Here is a 20,651-nt window from a genome sequence, read left to right on the forward strand (position 1 = left end):
CCATGCCTCCCACTGCCTATTTAACATGAGTGGATGTGCAGTTATGTATGGGCTAGTGGTGAAATGGCATAAAAATTACTTAAGCAGCCCTACAATATATACATAGCCATGCTAAATGACCGCGCTGGACACCGGCAGAGTTGTTTTGACACGAGTGTATGAACGGAGCTTCTCACAGACGAATTTTGCGCGATGAAATCGCAGACGCCAACGCTTCCTTGTATCCCGCCGCTTGTGCAGGCTTACATACGGCAGCCACTTCAATTGCGAGCAGTCTCGCGATTTTTACTACTTGTAGCTCGGCTAGAACGACCCCTGCCACCACACGACTGTAGTAAAGTGTCTTGCTATCTGTCCCGGCAGAGTGATTCGAAAGATAATGATCGCGGTACTCAGATGCATTGATCACTTGCACTCGCCGGCGCTCTTTTCGCATTAGACCAGATGTCGCAGTTGTTTTCTGATGTCAAAATAAAATTTAAAAAAAGCGAGAAAAAAAAAAGCACCTTGGCATCGCCCTCTCCGTCAGCGTACTTCGCCGGCCAACTCCGCCCAAAGAAAGGTAGCGTGCCCTGTTCGCCCCGGAGTTCGTTTTAGCCAGAAAAGGGAGCGACGCGTTCAAAATAGGATGATTCCAACCGTTGAGCTCAGCTTGATGAGGAGCGACAGTGTTCGTAGTGCCTTACAGGTGAGACAGTCAACAAGAGGAACAACAACGGCGCCGCTAAAGAAGGGCCCATAAACACCGCCACTTAATGTCAGCGCAAAGTTCCTGCCGTATAACACAAAGAAAGTACGTTGCAGTATTGAGTGATTTCTAAAGGATATGCGTGAGAAGTGAGTGTTTACTTACTTTCAAGTAGCTTGACAGTCACTTTCGGTGCCCCCTGTGCAGCGGGCAGGCATTGCTCAAGAAGTCAAAACAATGCTGACCTCGTCCATCCTATCGCAAATGCAGATAAATCCAGAGCTGTAAGCGTGCCGTCGCGCTATCCAACAAGCTGCACCGGTGTAACGAACAGCGATCACAAAAGAATCACGTCGTGACAAACTCAAAACCGCACAAAGATTCTTCTTTCACTGACGCTGGCTTTTGACAGTACGCGGGGAAGAGCGCTGCCGAGCCGATTGCAGCAGCGTCGGCTGCTCACATGCGAGACTCTGAAAGCTCCGAACACTCTGAATCCTCCGAAAGATTCCTCAGGGGGCTTGGGAGGAGCTCCGAGGACTTCGTCGACTTTTTGAATCCATGTCTCCCTTGGACTGGGAATGTGGCGCCACCTCGGTGTTCTGCAGGAAACCTGCCGTGATCGTAGTTTTAGCAGGTTTTAGTGGCACGAGTCAGCAGCTGTGCTGTGATTACCGGGTTTCAACGCGAACCACGTGTACGAATCGACATTAGCATGGCATAACGCCACAACGCACTTACATCCATGAGCACACTTCCAGGGCAGCATTATGAGTTTAACTTAGCACTGTCGGCACCACGGCTAGGCGTGTACCTGAAACGCCTGAAACCGCCAGCCAGCCTGTGAATTTTTTGAATAGATGTCGCTTACAAACGTGCTACAACAAGACTTCAACTCGCGTCATTCCTTCTCACACAGCTGCTTGTCGTGTAAAATACGTCTAGTTGATTGGCGCTGTGCTAACCGTCCGAGCTCTTCGACTTGTCTGTGGAGGTCAACAGGACTTTGTGCCGGTGATATTTCTTGATCGTATTCCCTGGCGTTGCCGTGTAGAGGCAATGGCTTTCGCTCTTCTTCGAATAAGTAGATGCATCGCCGCAGCACCGGGCCTCCCGACCAGTTCATGCTGCAGTGTTGCGGTTGCAAGGAGCACGGTACATATGCAGCAAGTGTCCGGCATGAAAACCAGAACATTTAGGGAACACGTCCCGAAACCGAAGCCTTTTCCGTACGAAACCAAGCCGTTCAATAGCTGGCGCATGCTTTTCGACTCAACTACCGATCGCTTCGACGAAAACACGCGCATGATAGTAGTTGACGGGAACATCGCAAGTGGAAAGTCTGCTCTTGCCAAGACCATTGCCGAAGAGTTCGAGCTGAAGCACTTTCCAGAGGTCAGCTTGGACAGGCTCTTTGTAGATGAATACGGTTTCGATTACCGTACCGTTAATCATCTCTTACCGGAGTCTTGTCGCATGTGCGACATCAAGACGTTTTACGAGGACCCGCACAACAGAAATGTGGCCCGCATGCAAATGTACATGTATACGTTGAGGTTTGAGCAACACATCGACGCCCTCGTGCACATTATGAACACTGGTAGGTGGCCTTTGCAGGTTGGCAGACGTCGTACAATGGCAAAGCGGCGCTTCAGTAATGTTGTAGCCCTAAATCTGAATGTACCGCCGGGTCGGTATAATGTAACGATTCATTTTGCTCTATTCTGTTTCTTTCTGCTCATCCATCGTTCACGGCCGGCTAGACCACTCGAGAAGAGCGAAAAGGAATAGCACAGGAATAGAATCATTGCAATATACCGGCCTTGCTTGAAGGCGCATTCAACCATATATCATGTATGAGGCACTAAGTCTCTATTAACCTTCGCCGCTTTCGACATTCCGTGTACAAAAGATTTTTGTGCAAGTGGACAATAGCTGCCACAGTGACATTGTTTGTGACAAGAGCTTTCCCTACTTTTTGGCAGCGGTAGTGTCATTCCTTGCGGCGTCACTTTAAAAAGCAGTTAAGCAAAATCGACAGTTTGGCGAATTGCAACCGATCATCTTAGAATTTGCGAAGCAGTGCACATTACACGCCACAATTAAAAGGAGTATTGTCTGTTTCTTCTCCTTTTTTCTTCCCTTTTTACATGCAATTTTATAGGCACTTCATTATGTACCTGCTGCACAAAAATGTGTATAAGCACTAGCATGTGCACTCAGCTGTATCACAGTGCTGTGCATGACGTGCATGTAATGAAATTTTTTGTTATGAGTAGATCCAGTACTTTAGATTCGCCAATATATGCTTCGAAGTGTACACTGTTTGCACTCATGTTCTCTACATTAGCTGCTTTATTGCATTCACTGTGGAAGAAATCTTGACCAAGTAGTAGTAGTGTTAAACTTTATTTACACTAAAAAGTCAAATAAGAGAAGGCGATGTTAGGAACCCTCACTCCAGGATTCTGCTGGCTGCCTCAATATTCCGATTTCATTTAGTGTCACTTGTACATCTTGGTTGTGGTTCAGTATTCTTTTTTACCTTTCAGGCCAAGGAGTTGTGTTGGAGCGCAGCTGCTTCTCCGACTTTGTCTTTGCTGATGCAATGCACAAGATGGGCTACATCTCGCCTATTGGTAAGAAGTCTATTCATTAGAGGAGGGTGAACACCAACTTTTCCAAATATGAATCTGATATGAACAGTAAGCGCCGAATATTGTATAGTCAAACACAGGTGGATATATTTACAGCAGGAATATATATTTCAGTATAATTAGGTACCATGCCTGTACTGACTAGTCCAAAAAGGACATTTAACTATTAGGGACAGAGAATTAGCTGTATACAAGGTCACTGATGGTCTTAAAAAACTGCATAAACAGCCTTTCAACATATTTAGAGCCTGTTCGCAAACAAGTTTTCCAAGAATGAATGGCTGCTGTACGACCAGCTTTCCAAAAACGTTAAATAAATGGTTGCTGAAAAAAGATCAAAATTTGTGCAAATAAAAAAAAATGCTGAAAGATTTTTGTGCCATTAACACATGTAAATGGGCCCATTACAAAGGAAATATCACTGGCTGTAGCATAAAAGTTAAAACTGCTACATAACTGGACTTCCTAAAACAAACGACAGACTACAAGCAAAAAACACAGGTTATCATAGTGGCTTCCGCCATGAAGCCAAAAATAAAGCTTGTGTAATCCATTTTGTTTCTGCATTGCATTGAAAACTGTGGTCGTCTTATCACTTCTGATCATTCACAATACTTTGTTTACAGTAGCAACAGTAGCAAGAACTTAACAGTAGATTGTTGTGGAATGTTTGGTTATTTTCGAAACTGCTGAATAGATTTATTTTTGAATATGAATAGAATATTACACACTAATCATTCGTATTCGAAACTTTGAATATTCACTCACCTCCACCATTCATCATCCTACTGTTTGCATGAATGCATATTTGTTTAATTGCAGCTTGGAAGATGTACCACAAATGTAGGCACTACACTATTTTTCAAATGCTGAAGCCACACTTGGTCATTTACCTTGACGTCCCCAGTGACATCTTGCTCCAGAGGATCCGGGAGCGGAATCGGGTAAGTGCCTTGAAAGTGGCAACAACACTGCTGCTTTCACTTTATTATGTGAAATTCTGCACATTCTGTGAGACTGGAACAGTTGTTCTAAAGGGATCGGCTCCCCTACATTTATCAGAAACAGCTACGCCAATGAATAGCTTGATTTACACAGTAATAATGCTGTTTGCCTGTGGGTCTAACACAGCCATCTGCTGAAAATGGTAGTCATGCTTCACAGCTTTCTCCTTTATGATATAGCGAGCTAAGTGAAGTACCCACCTAAAATTTGTTTTCTTTATATCTTTTGACACCTAATTCATGGTCCGAGGTCTTGAGCACAGCAAATACTTAATTACATAATATATTAAAGTGATCATTTTAAAAGGACCCTGAAACCCGTTTTTAACATAAAAAGGAAACATTGCTGATTTGTAGAAGAAGCGTCTGTGAACATGTGAGCCCAATATTATTGCGCTGCATGCAGCAGTTAACAATCTTGTGTCAAAACAGTGAAAAATCCCTTGCTGTTGCCTTAGCAATGTTATCATGCAGCTACGTCGCAAGCAGCCAAGCCCACCAACAGTTATTGGCTGATTTCGTGATCAAGAGAACATTCTCGGTACTATAAATGCTCATATTGAGTTAAATAAGAAATGCACATGTCTGCAATATCATAGAGACCAAGAAACGTATTTCATCTTTGCACCTCTGGTCTGCACATGCCAGTTGTGCACAGCTGCATCTGCTGAGCATGACCTCCAAGATTGCACGCCGTGTTGTTTAGCATACCTACTGCACCCACTATGGGGTGCTGTGACATGCCTTCTTGTCTACGAGAAGATCAGGCAACCATGTGCGCTGATTGGTCTCTGTAAGTGACGTAGCTACAGTGGCCTGAGCACCTATCTCTTGTCAAAACAGCACCGCACACACCTGCACCAGAAGTAGTGTCATAAAGAAAATAAAAAACGAACAAGAAACTTGAGCGGTCCATGCTTCCTTACCGTCCTTGCCCATCTGTATAGCTTCCAGCTTGCTAGTGGAGACGAAAAGAGGCGGAAAGCCATGCATCAGTGCAATAACTACCTCTAATTCTTCTTACACTTTAAAGATAACACAAAAATTTTGTGCTGGAGATTTGTGACACAACGTCCTTTAATAGCGAGGCCATCTTGTGACTAGTTAGAAAAGTGAAGGTCGCTTTAATCCCTTAGCCATTTTGTTTTATGAAGAAACTTCTTACCCAGAATGCATATTTTTTTATTGCTGATTATGAGTATTCTTTCTATAAAAAGCACGTTATTCAGGCAGAAAAGATACCGATCTCATAGGATAAATAAAGGTACGTTACGGAAGTTGTATGCCATAGTATAAATGCATCAACCACCTGCTAGTAATCAACAAAAATTATGGGAGAACAATTTTCAGAATTTTTTGGCATCGTTATGTTAGCTGTGCATGCTAACAGTGCATTATCCGACTAAGGGAGCTTAGGCAGCGCCTGGCAAACCTCGAAACAACGAATTACGCAGAGACGCTTTCCGGTTTGTTCCATTCAAAAACAGCTAATTTTCCATAAGACGCTCAATATATCCAAACAATTCAGCTGGTGGCCTTACAGTAAACTTCTTACAGGGAGAAAAGAATCAGTGAACGCTTCAGCAGAATGCTGTTAGTGTCAATTTTAGTTCACAGACGCACACTTGTTGTTGCCCATCACGCATGTGGCTCCTACCACATGCATGATGGGCAACAACAACAAGTGTGCGCCCACTTGTGATGTTGATCTATGATCTTTCCTCTTTGTCTTCATCGTCTGAGGAGCTGCTGACGTCAGCCAGCATCACAGTGGTCTTCGCATTCTGAAACTATGTATGCTTCAATGTCTAAAGCATTATTGCCAGACTAAGACAAAGAAATGCCTCTTTTTCTGGAAGGCGGATTGGCCATACACCCATAGCCTCCGGTATTTGCCTTTTTGAAAGTGCTGGTTGCCACATGAAAAATGCGCTGCAGATGAAGAACGAAGAAATCGCTGAGCGCATACTGCCATCTGCCCACAGAAACACCAACTAGGCCATGGGGAAGTGTCTCTTATCCCAAACGCTCAAAGGGAGAACAAATACACCCTCATCCTAAACACTTTGGAGATGCAAGGGCTCGTCAAAAATGGCTAAGTAGTTGAAGGAGCCCTGAACCACTTTTTTTTAATCAGAGTGGAGGAAGGCATTTGAAGTGAAAATAGTCTATTTCAGAAATACTTTGCCACAAAAAGTACTTCAACGCATTCAGCAGAAGCAGGGGTATTGGCAATCAGACACGGCCTCCACTGTGCTCCATTTCCTTATTCAATGCTTTGCACTGCAAAGGCTATGGCGTGGTGGGGCGTGCCCACAAGAAGGCGTGCTCCGCCTTCTAAATATCACCATGGCGTGCAGTTCAAATTTCATTTTGGTCATTAACTAGTCGCCACAACTTCCACCTTTGGTGCCTACAATGCGCTAAACATAAGCCAAACGTGGTTGTCCTCAGCGAGTCGCAGTGTGCTTAGCGAGTGCACTCATGGATCGGATGGAGCTGCAATCGGTACACCACATAGCCGATTGCAGCTTGATGTCAGCTATCGGCTAATAGCAGCCTTCTAAGGGAATGACGAAGTAGTCACCTGGTGATAAAATAGTGCCTCTAGAAGAGAGTGAGGACAGGGCCTTCTGTCGAAAAGAGAGCGTTTGAGAGAAAGGCGGCTTCGCAGTCTTCTTGTGAGCTCCACGCACCACGTACAACAGCAAAACTTGACTGAGATGTTCACAGCAGTGTATGCTGCCTGCGGGCTATGTTATTTCACCAAGTTCAATAGGTGGTTCAGGGCCCCTTTAATAGAGAGCTTTAGACTGGGGGACGCGAGTGGCTTGCGTACACAAGAACTAGGGCCCATTGGTACTGCGCATGTGCGAACCCAGACATAGGGGCCTGCGCATGCACTGTACTGTGACCCCTGGTTCTTGTGTATGCAAGCCGCTTACATCCCCTAGCCTAAAGCTCTCTAATATATGCACCAAGTGCAGCATGGCTTAGGCTTCAGGCACATCTCATTGTGATATCATGTTAAATAAAGGTGGAAATCGTGTGGTATCACAAACTGCCATCATGTGTTTCAGTAAATGCAGTGCTTTGCCTTAAACAGGACACTCAGTGGGATAAAGCTAGACAGAAGGTGGTCCCAAGTACGAGCTGTCTGAGGGGACCACCTGTTAGCAAGTGCACAATAAACATAAAGCTTTATAAGAGCTAGAAATAGAGCAGTAATTTAAAAACTCGGTATGAGAAATAATAATCAAATATGCACAATGGATTGCTACTAATTTTAAATAAATATGAATGCTTTTTATTTATTTTTGATGATCGTCAAAACTACACATAAATATGGACTGCTTTGACATTAGTGAGTTACAAGTTCATGTACCTTTTTGCAACATTTCTTGCAGCCAGAAGAAGTGAACACAAAGGTTTTGACAAAGGCCTATCTTGACGAAATTGAATCAGTTTATAAGAAAAACTATCTGCGTTCAATCAGGTGAGTCATACATCCAGATAGCTTCTGGCTCCTTTATACTTTACAAGCCTGTGATGTGGCTTGTGAACAATGGTTTAATTTGTTGATGGTAGCACAACATGTTGAGCAATTATGCACTGTCATAATGTATTTACTCCTCCCTATGCCCCGCACCCCTGGAGATTAGGCTGTGAGGTTTCAAGCATTGTTGCTCATACAACGCACACCACAACAAACTCAAAAGCTAGAATTTTGGCATACTGTGGTCATCGTTATTAGCTGCCAATATATTCGATCTAAGAGGAAGCTTCTAGTAATAACTTCCGAGCTCCCTTCTGACAATAAGTTGCGGTTCTTAGATATGGAATTGAATTTTAGAGTAGCCCACGTGTGTTGGCTTTATGAACCCTGTTTGTTCAAAAGTCTCCTGCCTTATATATAACGTGAGTGCATTCTAAACTCGTAAAATTAATTATCAGCAAATCCTGTCTTAGGACAGCAATAACCCACTCATGCCATCGTCAGATGACAAGTATTTTTATACGCGAAGTGTAACGGCTGCAGTAAGCCGACTTTCCGACCCTTCTGCTTATACCCGTAGCGGGATGGCTATTAGTCACTGTGAGATGGCAAGATGGAGAAGAAAGAAGTGATAGAAATGGTCAAAACAATCCTCACTCTTGTAAGGCAGGTATGCCATGTATGCATGAGGTATCGCACTGCTTAAAAAGGATTGCCAGGAAAATAGGAACAAAATTTGTGTTCAGTGCATGCGGTATAAACATTCTGGTCTTTGCTGTGAATGAGATAAAACACATATGTGATGCCTTGAAAAATGCACAGGCACAGTTGTTTATGAGATACCATTTTTGTGCGGCCGCTGCTACATCGTGGAAACAGGCCAATGCATGCATACTAAACTTAGGGGCACAATTGCAAGTCATTTGGCAGGTCATTGTAAAAAATGTGGTTGCGAACCACATTTTCAAAAATATACGATTTTAGGAGCTTACCCAGTGTGACGCACCCATGAGATTAGCAATGCATTTCAAATATAACACAGTGACTAGTGTGTCAGCGTGCCTTCTGTATCCTCGTATTGCAGTGAATTACACTACTTATTGAATGTATGATGGCCTACAGACAGCAGTAGCCTATCGTGAATTGGGGTTTATATGTTTTTCTGCACAAATGACCTTTCCTGTATGTTGCATTTGATATGCAATCAAAACTGGTCGTTAGTAAGTGCCGTCTGCCATGTTCCTTTACGTCCCATCTTTCGTGCTGTTTGATCCTCTTCAACATGCACCAACCAGTCCAGTTCAGCACACTCTGGCTGCCAATGAAGTTTTTATTTATGAGCTTAAATGCATTGTGAAAGCAAACTTCAGTGTGCTATATAAAATTTTTGCCATTAAATTTGTAGCCAGGCACAAAGAATCCGTAAAACGCCAGTGTGCATGTGCACGCCACTGTAATGATATGTGCAAACAGGTTGCAAACACCCTGAGAAGTTATGTGCAGTGGCACCATCAATTGAGATCGCCTGTTTTTGCAAGCTTTTGTTGGAGCTCGGAATTTTCAGAAAAACTAACGAGAATTGTAGGATTAGAAGGTTGCTGCTTCCTCGAGTTATTGCAGATCGACTCAATCTTTCACCTGTCTAAGGTCTGCAGACTTTTGCTTGAGCAATCAAAACTTTAATTTTCTGAAATAGTGAAATATAGTTCCACACAAAATTGTCTGTTATTACTGAAACAAATGAACACACATTGTTGCATTCAAGCCAGAACAATATGGAGATGTATGTATGACCTAGTAGCATTAATTGTGTCAGGGTCGAGGGTGCCATTTTTCTGTGAACTTTGTGAAGATACAGGGCAAGGACACAATCAAGCAATCAGCTCTTTTGCCATACATTCGCTCATCCTGTTATGATTTGCTGGGCGTGACGCTTTTGTCAGCAGTCGGCAGCACGATGGAGCGGCACTGTGAATTCCGCACAAGTCACACTTTTGTCATTCATTTCCAAAGTAATTGCGTCATCTGCTAAGAATAGAACAGTCAGCAAGGCCATTGTCTTTAGAATGACTGCTGTTTGCACTCCTAGCCAACAACGCGCTTGTCGTATGCTCGTAATGGCTGCTTCTCTCGTCATGTCATTGCTCACCCAACTTCGATGGCTATGTCGCGGGACACGTTTTCCCAGATGAAAACTCGTTCTGCTGTCTTTCCTGCGACCACTCGGTTTACATACTCAGCAGCCAGCAAGTCAGTGAACTTGGGATGCAGGAGGTCCTTTGTGTTCTCTGGTTTTTCCAAACCAGTACTGTTGGAAGTTTGTGGGCAACATGTCATTGAAATACTTTTTGCTGGTGTTTGTTTTCCCTAGAGTGTCACTCTTATGTGGTTTTCACTCAGTGCAAGACGTTCCTATGGTGTCTGAAGTTTCTTGTACGTTGTCGCCATTCTTTGGCGCTACTGCAGATAGTGTTGTACGCTTCCGTTCAGGAAGCCTCAGCTAGTCTTTGTCGCTGCCTTCTGCAGAACCTGACATGGCACAGCAGACTTAAAATCAAAACAATTCTTGAACCACGGGGAGCAGCTCCAAGGCACAAAATGCCTGAAGAACACTGTGGCGACTAGTTATGACCATAACAATGCCAATTATGTGCTAAATGCAAAACCACAATGTGACTAGTTATGCAAGTGCAGCCAAGTCAAAGAGAATTTGATTCGAAGACTGACAATGCTTGCTGCTATCGTTATCTTACTGTCGCTTGTCATTCTAGGAACAAGTTTAAACTAGACTACAATGCGACATAAGTGTCTAAGTCACTGATGTCGTACTTGAAGTAATCAAGGCGATATAACAGTAGTAGGCCAGCAGCAATGCTTTCTGCTTACAGCCAATGGCAAGGTCATTACCGAGACAGCTTTTTCATGCAATCACTGATATATTCTAGGCATGCTTGTCCTAAGGACATTGCCCAACTAAGTACTCCTTTCACCAGATATAAATGCTAATTCATAAAAGTAACAAGCAGGCAGGCAATGTGATGCAGAAGGGCTCAGCTGAACATTCTTATGTGACAACATGACAGAAAAGTAGATTAGATGTGCATATGCAGTAGCAGGTGATATGCAGCAGACGGTATACAGCAGATGGCAAACAATGCTGTTTGCTTGTGATAATACCTGGAATATAAATAAAAAGAAATAATATTATTTGCTGCACAGATTATATGTTGCAAGACTAAAAGAAAGTTTTTAGTATAAAGCGTATCTTTATTTTATTGCCAGAAACGTTCTAATGTTAATGTAACGTCTCCAACCAAAGCAATGCTGGCAACACAATCCTCTGGGGCTGTACCTGCATGTCTATTTTTGTGCCCTCACTCATGTTTCAAATTTTGAATAGTGCTTGATCAGTGGCATAGGTGCTGAACCAAGCATTCGGAAAGTGAGCTGCTTGCGCAGTTAAACCTCGGCCTAAATATCAAACATGGAGGCATCTTGACCATTTAGGCATTATGAATGGCCTGATGTCGACCATTGACTAGAGCTTGTGGGAAGCCAAAATAATATGAATTAACCGAAAACCTTGCTTAAACTACTAAGTGGCTTTAGTACACATAGTGAACCAACCAAAATTTCGATATTTGTCTGGATTAACCAGAAACATTTGTTTAACTGAGTTTAGTCTACTGTACTTGTGTGCACAGCTTCCTTGTTGTAAGCTGACACACAGTGGCAATAGGAAAACATTAGCATGAGTGATCAGCAATCGGAGTGGCAAAATTGTGATATGCAGCGCTGCAGCTGGCGACTCACTGATTGCAAGAGTGCAGGGCCATTCCTGTTAATCATACACAAGGGTAGTTTGATAGGCAGTCGCAGATTAAGAAGAAATTAATTAATGGCCAGCATATGAATCCATGATGGAAAGTTAATGATACAGAATCTATAATCGCTTGAACGCTGTTGCATATTACTGCCGGCCTCCTCCGTGCTGCAAACATGTGAAGAGTACGGCACCTTCACTACCTGCCTATTGCTGCATAGCAGCATCATGTACCTTCAAGTTTGCCACTCCAGTGGCCAGTGACTCATGCTAATCTTTTTCCGTTGCCACTGTAAAATTTGCAGGGATTGAACCAGATCTTTCATCTTCTGTGCATAAAAATGCGGAAACACTTGCATGCAATAATCAAATGCTGTCTAGGTTTTAATAGACATACTTCTTGTGCTTGCTTAACAGGAAGGAAACTGAGCTGCTGATGTATGACTGGTCGCATTTTGGAGACACTGAAATGGTGAGAACTGTCACACTGTGGGTGACTTGTTTGCTCTGAAAGCAAATGGTGGGCTATAAGACAAGCCTAATGCTTCCTAGTTTATTTATTTAGTATAATGCTACCTGTTGATAGAGGAAGAGTGAATGTTCTACAAGTATTCAATAAAGCTAAGGATTAATATCACACAGAACATAATCTGAACTTATTGGTAATCAATGTCTTCTTTTCTGTTGCTGGAGGTCTGATGTTTCTAGTCTTTAACACCCTAATTATAAACATGGCGGCAGAATATTTTCTGAGTGCCTTTTGAATTTATTAAATATTTGTAATCAAATAATATCAGCATTTCTTCCAAAACATTATCATCAGACTAGTTTGACCTTGCAGAATTGCTACTCAAATTTTAAGTGAAGCAGTTAGTGTAACTACTTTTAACAAAATTGCGTCATTCATGCACATTGTGTTTGCCCATGTTGCTAGAGAAGATGGTAGTAGTATGCAGGTGGTCCCTAACTCTTTAGACACTTACATGGGAAGCACATTCTAGTTGTATTGAATTTTGTGAAGCATATACGTGGATTTTCGCAAATGGTGGTGATATAAATTTTAACATCTATATGATGAATATGGTGTTTTGTGGTGCAAGGGCAAAATGTGGCCAAAAAATGTCAGGCCCGTGTTAATGAGTTCGTTGTGGAACTATGCATAAAGAGAGGTAGACGTTATGTAGCTGTAAAGCCGTACAGTGAACATGAAAGATACATTGTGAAATAATGATGATATAGTAAAATGTGTCATAAATAAACATCTGAGAGTCCTAGAAGAGAGGAGAGGATAGGAAAGATTGAAAGGAAGATAGAAAGACGCAGATTGGAGAGAGGGACAGGAAGAGGCAACTACCGATTTCCCCTGGGTGGGTCAATCCGGGGGTGCCGTCTACATGAATCCGAGGCCAAAGGGGTGTTTTGCCGCCGCCGAGGGGCCGTAAAGGTCCGAACACCCGGCATTGGCTCAACCCCCAGGAACCCCTTTTCCCCGGTCACGGCTAAGCCACGCACGGTTAGACGCGGGAGGGTCCAACCCTCATTTCTAACATCTATAGACAAAGGTCTGTTGCTCCGAAAGTGAGTTCTAACTATGAGTATATATCCAGAACTATTGCTTTTCATTTAACTTAATGTTGGAGCTGTCTTTCAAGAAGCAAAGTTTTGTTTCAACTCGAATATCTCTGGTCAAAAACATCAATATAGCTGGTTTCATGCAGTGAAGCTGGCATGCAGTGCTCTTGTGGCAGGATTTTTTATTTATTTTTTTGAGCTACTAGGTGCCTAACTGTGGAAATCACAAATCTGCCCCTATCGAAAGTGCACAAAAAAAATTGTATACTTAGCCCTATATATTTGAATGTGCTGCGTGAACTAGTTCTGTTCACATGCAGTCCACTGTGTACACATGCCTGTATGGTAAAGGTGGAAATGACAGAGAAACCATCAGGATCATGACACTTCATTTTTTGACAGATTATATGAATCATATAGCTGTTTTCCGTCTCCCTAGGAGCAGCACCCTTGTAAAAATTCTGCAAGGATAGTTAAAAAGTCATTAAACAACAATGTGGCCCATGCACAGTCAACTGTCATTAATCCTAACTTTTATGGACTACATAATTTACATAGTTGAATTTATAAACGTCATCAGTAGCAGCTTATTAATGTCCACTGCCGATTCAAAGCCTTTACCAGAGACCTGTAATTACATCTTTCTTGCTTCATCTGAACCCATCCTCTGCCTGAAAATTCACTAATCTCATCTTTCATCTAATGCTTTGCCAGCTTTGATTCTGTTTACCTTCCATTTGCACTCATTCTGTTTGTTTATAACAGCCGTTATATCCGTTCAACTCATTGCCTTACCTGCTAGGTTCGATTTCCGGCCACTGATTCTGATGGGAGCAGAATGCAAAAATACTCGTGTGCTTAGGTTTAGATGCACAATGAAGAAGCCCAGACGGTCGAAGTTAATCCAGAGCCCCCCAACTATAGTGCCTCATAGCCCATGTGCTACATTGGGATGCTTAATCCCTAAATTTATTGCATTTGCTGAACAACTCCGATTCTCACTATAATCTATCCACATTGGCTTTCTAACCAATACTGCCTTGAAGGGAGTATTGTCATCCAGCCAACTAGTACAAAGCCACAAAGTAAACCCACACAGATTTCTCAGAAAGAAAGCTTCGCAGTTGAAGAATTCGATGCAACCTAAGACCTCCTTTCTCTTTCTCACATGGGTTTCGATTGTAGCTTCGCTCTACAGTTGGGTGGATGATAGTGCCTCCTTTTCATGAACCGTCTTCCACATTGAAAGCTTTCGCAAAACTGATTTACCATACTGCGTATTATCACAACTCAACTGTATATGCGTCTAGTACTTTGTTCCGATTCTAAATGATAAGGAAACTACATAAGGAAAGGCACATATGCATATGATATTGTGTTATTTATTCTACCTCACATGTCTGCTACGTTAATCCACAAACATATGAACTCCTTGCAAGTTGGCATCTTCTTTGTATAGAATAAGTAAATTAAATTTGTGTTGAGCATAAAGGCAAGCTCGCTGGATTCCTTTAATGACATGAATTATTCCTTTTGTGGATAAATTATGATTACCAGTCGGTGCATCTTCACCTCAACAAATTTCTCTCTGACCCTTCCCCCCCTCCTTTTTCTTCTTTGTCACAATGAAGATGGGTGCTGTTTTGCATTATACCTGTTTTCTACCGAGTGTTGCTTTTTTTAACAGCGCCAGGTGTACGTCGCTGTGCCTGCTAAACCACTGGCCGATTTTCACTCACATTTCATGCAGACGAAGCATTTTGCAGTGTGTTCAGTTGAATACTGTGTTTAAAAGCATTGCTTGCCTCTTTCGTCCACAATAAATGCTAACGTGCATGCCTGCAGTGACGCTGCTAACTAAGTGGTAATGTAACCGCAACATTCTCAGGCTTGAGGTTGTATTTAGGCCATGAATCCTCCAGGCACAGGGATGAGTACGTCCAGAAGTAGCAGTAAAGGAAAAAGGTTTTATTTTGCATGTCTTATACTGGCTCCAGATATGGAAGCCCACTCCATGTAGGAGAACATTAAATGTCTGAGCTCACATCAGGACACGTCAGCCTCTCTTTATCAAAGGGCTCCGCTTTTAAAACAGTCGTCTTCCCTAGGAGACTAGACTGTGGAATCTGATTACTGTATCTTGGCCAGTCGTAATCATCGAACTGCTTGAAATGACATCACACTGTTACATCGTACTCCGCCTCCTATGTTGAACCATCACCCCTGCATACGTAGCAACCTGGGAAACTCGAGTCAACGCAGTTTCCACGGTAGTCATCGGTGTTGGCCCCTTTCATCAATTAGTGGGCTCTCAGTGACCCTTTATGGTTACCACGTCCACGGAATCTGGTGGTCATTGTAACCTTAAGGGGAGCTTCTCTGTTGATCCGTCAATGGTCGGCTTCAGGGCTGTGTCAACGTGTGTACGGCTGCTGATGAAAGGGCGGTGCCTCGTGGGAAACACCTAAGGAATTCCCTTTGCCGTGTTGAGACGTAAGAAACAGAATAGTGGTGCCATATGTTGCTGCCACAGGAAAATATATGTTCCACTACTGTCCAGTACAGGTAGCTGATGGCTCCACTAGTATTCCGTTGCAGCAAAATAATTTTTTAATGGCGTCGCTACGAATGACATGCACTTCAGCTTTGCTGCTAGTGCAGCAGGTAAAAGGCAAATGCTTGCAAATGGCATTTTCAACTGAAACCACTGTGAAACACTGTGCGCGCGAAATTTAAGTACAAATCAGCCAGCAGTTTAGCTGTAAGTGCTCAAAATTATGCCACACTCAGTATATTTAGACAGCCTGTTATTGTTTCTGAATGAAATCTTTAAAAATTATTGTGTAATGTGATATTACACTTGATAAGGGGTGGGGTGCTAAATATTTACTTTTGAGCTATTGCACATATATATATAAAAATTTATAGGTTTATATATCCTCTTGTCTTATGTGTATATTCTAAATTCCATTAATACAGATCAAATAGAAAAGAAATTATGACTGTTATACAGACCAATTAGGCATGTCACCTTACAAAACTATGATTTCAGAAATAATGAAGACGCCAATTGTTTGTGTCAGATACCGTCTAGGTGTGTTATAATGCAGGATAAGGCCAGTCGCATGTTTTTCATTACATTTCTGTAACAATATCATCACTTTGAGGCTAAGTTCAATTTTTTTCGTTGTCATTATATTTCAGATGTGTAATGTCTTTTGTGTTAATAAAAATTTATAGATATAAAAAGTGCCTCATCTTGTTCCTGACAACATTTCAGGCTAGGAACTACTTTAAGTTTTGGCAAAGCAATTTGGAAGTGGTAGATTTCCTAAAGGTTTTGTTCAGCCAAAAGGTCCAAACTGAGAAAAACAAGCTGAAAAATTTCTGAATGTGCTATTTTATTTTAAGACTAAAAATAATTACTGAAATTGCCATGCTCCATGGGTTAGACCCTCCTCTTCAATTCGAATCTGCACTGTGGCCATTCGACATCCTTGCTTTTTTTTTCTTTTCTTTCTTTCTTTCTTTTTTCGGCTTTAAAGTAGGCCCTTGTCTGCACTCACAGACAAGGGCACCACAACCAGAATTATGCCTATCTTTCTTAGTTTTTACTTTATGGTCGGCTGTACTGAAAGTCTCCCATGATTAGAACATGTGAGAAACAAACTTTCTAATGCGAACATTCACTCTGTCTTCTGTTTCATGCCTGCTCTGGTTATGGCGTCTTGAATACAGCATTCATGGGCACACTCGACGGCGAGCCCTACAACGCATACATATTTCTACATATTTTCTTGTGGCGACTACCACAAGAAAATTCATTTTCTTCGTTTCGGCAATGCAGACTGCAACCAACCATGGTGATGAGCTTCCTTATATGCCTAGGAATCAAAATAAACAAAATTTGAAAATATGTTTGTTGAAAATTGCAATTTTAGCCCTGCATCCCTCCTTAACTCTTTCCCTACCATGCGAGACGTTCTTTTCTGAAGGAACTACTGCACTCAATATTTTATGTAATACATAAACAAAAGGTCGAATGAATGCATTTTTCATGCAGAAAAGCTTTAGTAACGAAATGTGCATCATTAAAGAGATATAAATAAATTGCTGGAATAAAGATTGTGGGATAAAATCGAACAAAGTTTGTAAAGACACATCTGTATCTACTAAGAAAAATAGGTTACAAGAATTACGAGATATTTTGATACAAAATGTATTGCTGTCTAATATGCACTATCTCCAAAAAAATTTTAATTTTTTATTGAGTAGGTCTTTTACTGCAACACTGCAAGCACTACAGTTGGAAAGCGTTGCGTTTTGGGCGAGTTGGTTGTACATGGTTCTTGTTAGACTTTTGCGCGCACAAAGACAGGACGTCGAATGAAGAAGGGACACACAACATGCGCAAACTTCAACTGGCTTTTATTGTGACAGTGGCACATATATATATATATATATATATATATATATATATATATATATACGCTTCCACAATCAGAAAAAAAACAGGATGGCAAGAAAACAAAACCACTTGCAAAACTGCATAGCCACATGTGCTGGAGAAACCAAACCTTGTCACTGTCATTCCTTTTCACCGTCCAGAAACCTCACTTCTTTACCACTTAATGCTACAGACAGGGCACTAACACAAATCTGCAGTTTTGCACGTGGTTTGTTTGCTTTCTTGCCATCCTGCTTTCTCTGATTGTGGAAGCATATATATATGTCGCTATCACAATAAAAGCCAGTTGAAGTTTGCGCATGTTGCGTGTCCCTTCTTCGTTCGACGTCCTGTCTTTGTGCGCGCAAAAGTCTAATAAGAACTGCAGTTGGTTGTGCCATGCACCAAAGCAGTTCCTCGATTTAAAATGTAGAGGAATTTTGCATGTAGGAATGTTGCATATCTTGCAGTAAACTCTTGTTTTCTGCTCAGTTTTCATGTCGTAAAATTTCTTGTAGTTTCTATAAGTCTCCATCTTGGCAGGCTCTGAAGCACTCCAAACAACAACTAAGACGGGCCGAAGCACGAAGCGAAACTAACTGGGCTGTGGCCGCCGATGTTCCAGCCTGGTTCGCGTCATCGCACCCAGAGTCAAAGTACGACGAAAAGGCAGCATGCTCAGACTCGCTGCTGCTCGATCCACCAATAATATCAGCCGCGAGCACAGCAGAATTATGAGATCTGTGATCTTCCGAAGCATGCGCGTACAGTTTCCGGATGTGGCCATTTTTCCTTTCTACTTTGACAATCGCGAAACTATGGAGCGCATCCAGAAATCACCGTCAAGCGAGAAAAAAAAGCAGACTACTTAGGAAACAACAATGTGGTTCTCCTCCTTCACATCCGATGACACAGTGTGTCCAAGAGTGGTGCGGAAGGTCTCAAAAGTGGCATTTCGAACCCTTGATAGTGGGCTAACGACGCCCAATGGGTGTGGTAGCAAAGGAGCTAAGGGACATGGAATCTGCAATACAGCTGAATATTTCAACACATTAAGCATGTAACCTAGGATAGAGATCTGCCATCTGCACTAATATATCATGCCAGCACCATAATGTAGCGCCATTTTTCTAGCTGCAGGCACAGTTTGCGAGAAAGTTGTGCTTTTTTATTATTGTTATGTTGCATTTTGTTGACATTTGCACAATATGGTGTAATGAATGTCATCTGTGATCTGGTGTAGAAGTTTCAAGAACATATTGAAATCATCATCATCATCATCATCAGCCTGGTTACGCCCACTGCAGGGCAAAGGCCTCTCCCATACTTCTCCAACAACCCCGGTCATGTACTAATTGTGGCCATGCCGTCCCTGCAAACTTCTTAATCTCATCCGCCCACCTAACTTTCTGCCGCCCCCTGCTACGCTTTCCTTCCCTTGGAATCCATTCCATAACTCTTAATGACCATCGGTTATCTTCCCTCCTCATTACGTGTCCTGCCCATGCCCATTTCTTTTTCTTGATTTCAACTAAGATATCATTAACTCGCGTTTGTTCCCTTACCCAATCTGCTCTTTTCTTGCCCAAAGGCATATTGAAATGCCTTTGGGCAACTTTGTTTCTCACATTGTTTGAATACGAGTCAAGGCCTCTCCTGTTTGACTGAAACACTAAGTTAAATGCAAATGTTTATTCCAGCTAGCCATTCCTTGGTTCATATTCTTCTGTGTTGCTTCATACTGACTTTCCCAAGACAGTTGTTTCTCATTTGGCATTGCAGAAAAATTTTCATTGCTGGTGCGAGCCTAACTGAGGCTTACCCATGCTTTTCAGGTGCTCGACGACATTGAGCACATTGACTTTGAGGGTTACCTGAACGACCCGTATGATCCCATGCTGGCCGACTGGAAGAAGAAAGAGGACCTTTGGGATAATTATCGTTATGAGTAAGCCCTGCTTCAAAGGAGTACTGACACATTTTTTCAAAATTGTAGTAGAAACTCTACCACATCTCTTGCATGTAAAAGTATACTTGGCAAATATGCAGGTTGGGGAACACCTGTAAAATGTTTGAATTGATACCAGTGTTGTCTTGCAATGGCCCGTATGACCCTGACCTGGCATCATTGATGTTATAGTGATGTCATGACAGAGAGCGAGATTTGCTGGCATCATTTGGCAATAAGGCTATGCATCGTGGTGTTGCTCATGAAGCAGTAAAACCTAGAGTGCTACCTATGTCCGTGTATTCTAGCTGTGCTGCTGTGTGACAGCCACAACGATCGCAAGAATGATACCAGCCACTATCTCATGACGTCATAGTGCATGGACCTTTAGAATCAGTAACAGCAGTTTCTATAATATGGTCTGGTCATTAATGATGCTACAATAGCTCTTGTGCTAATATACATATTTTCAAACCTCAAGGGGTCAAGGAAGGATTGGTATAGACAGTAGATACACGAAAAACACAAGAACATATGGCAAATACAATAAACATGAACTAATAGGACACAAAACCTCTTTGTTCTGACCTTCAGATAAAATTCCTTGTTTAATGGATAACATGACACGAATAACCCTTCAAGCATACAGAAATGAATGTAGCAGCTAGATTTTTTTCATAAACAATAGAACATGACAAGGTGCTTTGGAATATCATTCGCAAAATTTATTTTGCAACAGTTATTGCAATACATTAAAATTGCGTCAGCTCTTGATTTGTTGAGTCCTCACTACTGATTTTAACCCCTTAAGGACAAGACATATACAAGCCCGAAGAAAATTTTCATTTTTCATCAATATCTAGAAAATAAATTAAGAATATGAATATTCGACAAAAAGAGAATAATTATACAGATCCCACACACTGTGGGAATCAATGTAAGTGAAGCTCTCTGTGTAGTTTTCTTTGATTGACGGTAATTAGTGGTAATGTTGACGGCCCATGTTTCATTTCTTC

The 20,651-nt window shown here is 42.1% G+C and overlaps 2 protein-coding genes across 4 annotated transcripts in view; one reads left to right on the forward strand and one right to left on the reverse strand.

The window, feature by feature from the left end:
- Positions 1-1,506, reverse strand: part of LOC142572106 (adenylate cyclase type 1-like) — a 234,123-nt gene extending 232,617 nt beyond the window's left edge. For 2 of the 3 annotated variants that reach the window (XM_075680972.1, XM_075680970.1), the window contains exon 1: positions 854-1,506. The gene's annotated coding sequence lies outside the window, so the exon portion shown is untranslated. Of the gene's footprint in view, positions 1-506; positions 752-853 lie in introns of those variants that run through there. The other variant, XM_075680971.1, reaches the window with a different exon arrangement.
- Positions 1,507-1,615: 109 nt separating this feature from the next.
- Positions 1,616-20,651, forward strand: part of ND-42 (NADH dehydrogenase (ubiquinone) subunit ND-42) — a 41,665-nt gene continuing 22,629 nt past the window's right edge. The window contains exons 1-6 of the mRNA XM_075680973.1: positions 1,616-2,288; positions 3,241-3,327; positions 4,168-4,289; positions 7,757-7,845; positions 12,086-12,140; positions 19,523-19,635. Of these exons, the coding sequence (XP_075537088.1) occupies positions 1,748-2,288; positions 3,241-3,327; positions 4,168-4,289; positions 7,757-7,845; positions 12,086-12,140; positions 19,523-19,635 (1,007 nt within the window). The 5' untranslated portion in view covers positions 1,616-1,747. The remainder of the gene's footprint in view (positions 2,289-3,240; positions 3,328-4,167; positions 4,290-7,756; positions 7,846-12,085; positions 12,141-19,522; positions 19,636-20,651) is intronic.

Source organism: Dermacentor variabilis, chromosome 2 (assembly GCF_050947875.1).
Source record: "Dermacentor variabilis isolate Ectoservices chromosome 2, ASM5094787v1, whole genome shotgun sequence".
Lineage (NCBI taxonomy): Eukaryota > Metazoa > Arthropoda > Arachnida > Ixodida > Ixodidae > Dermacentor > Dermacentor variabilis.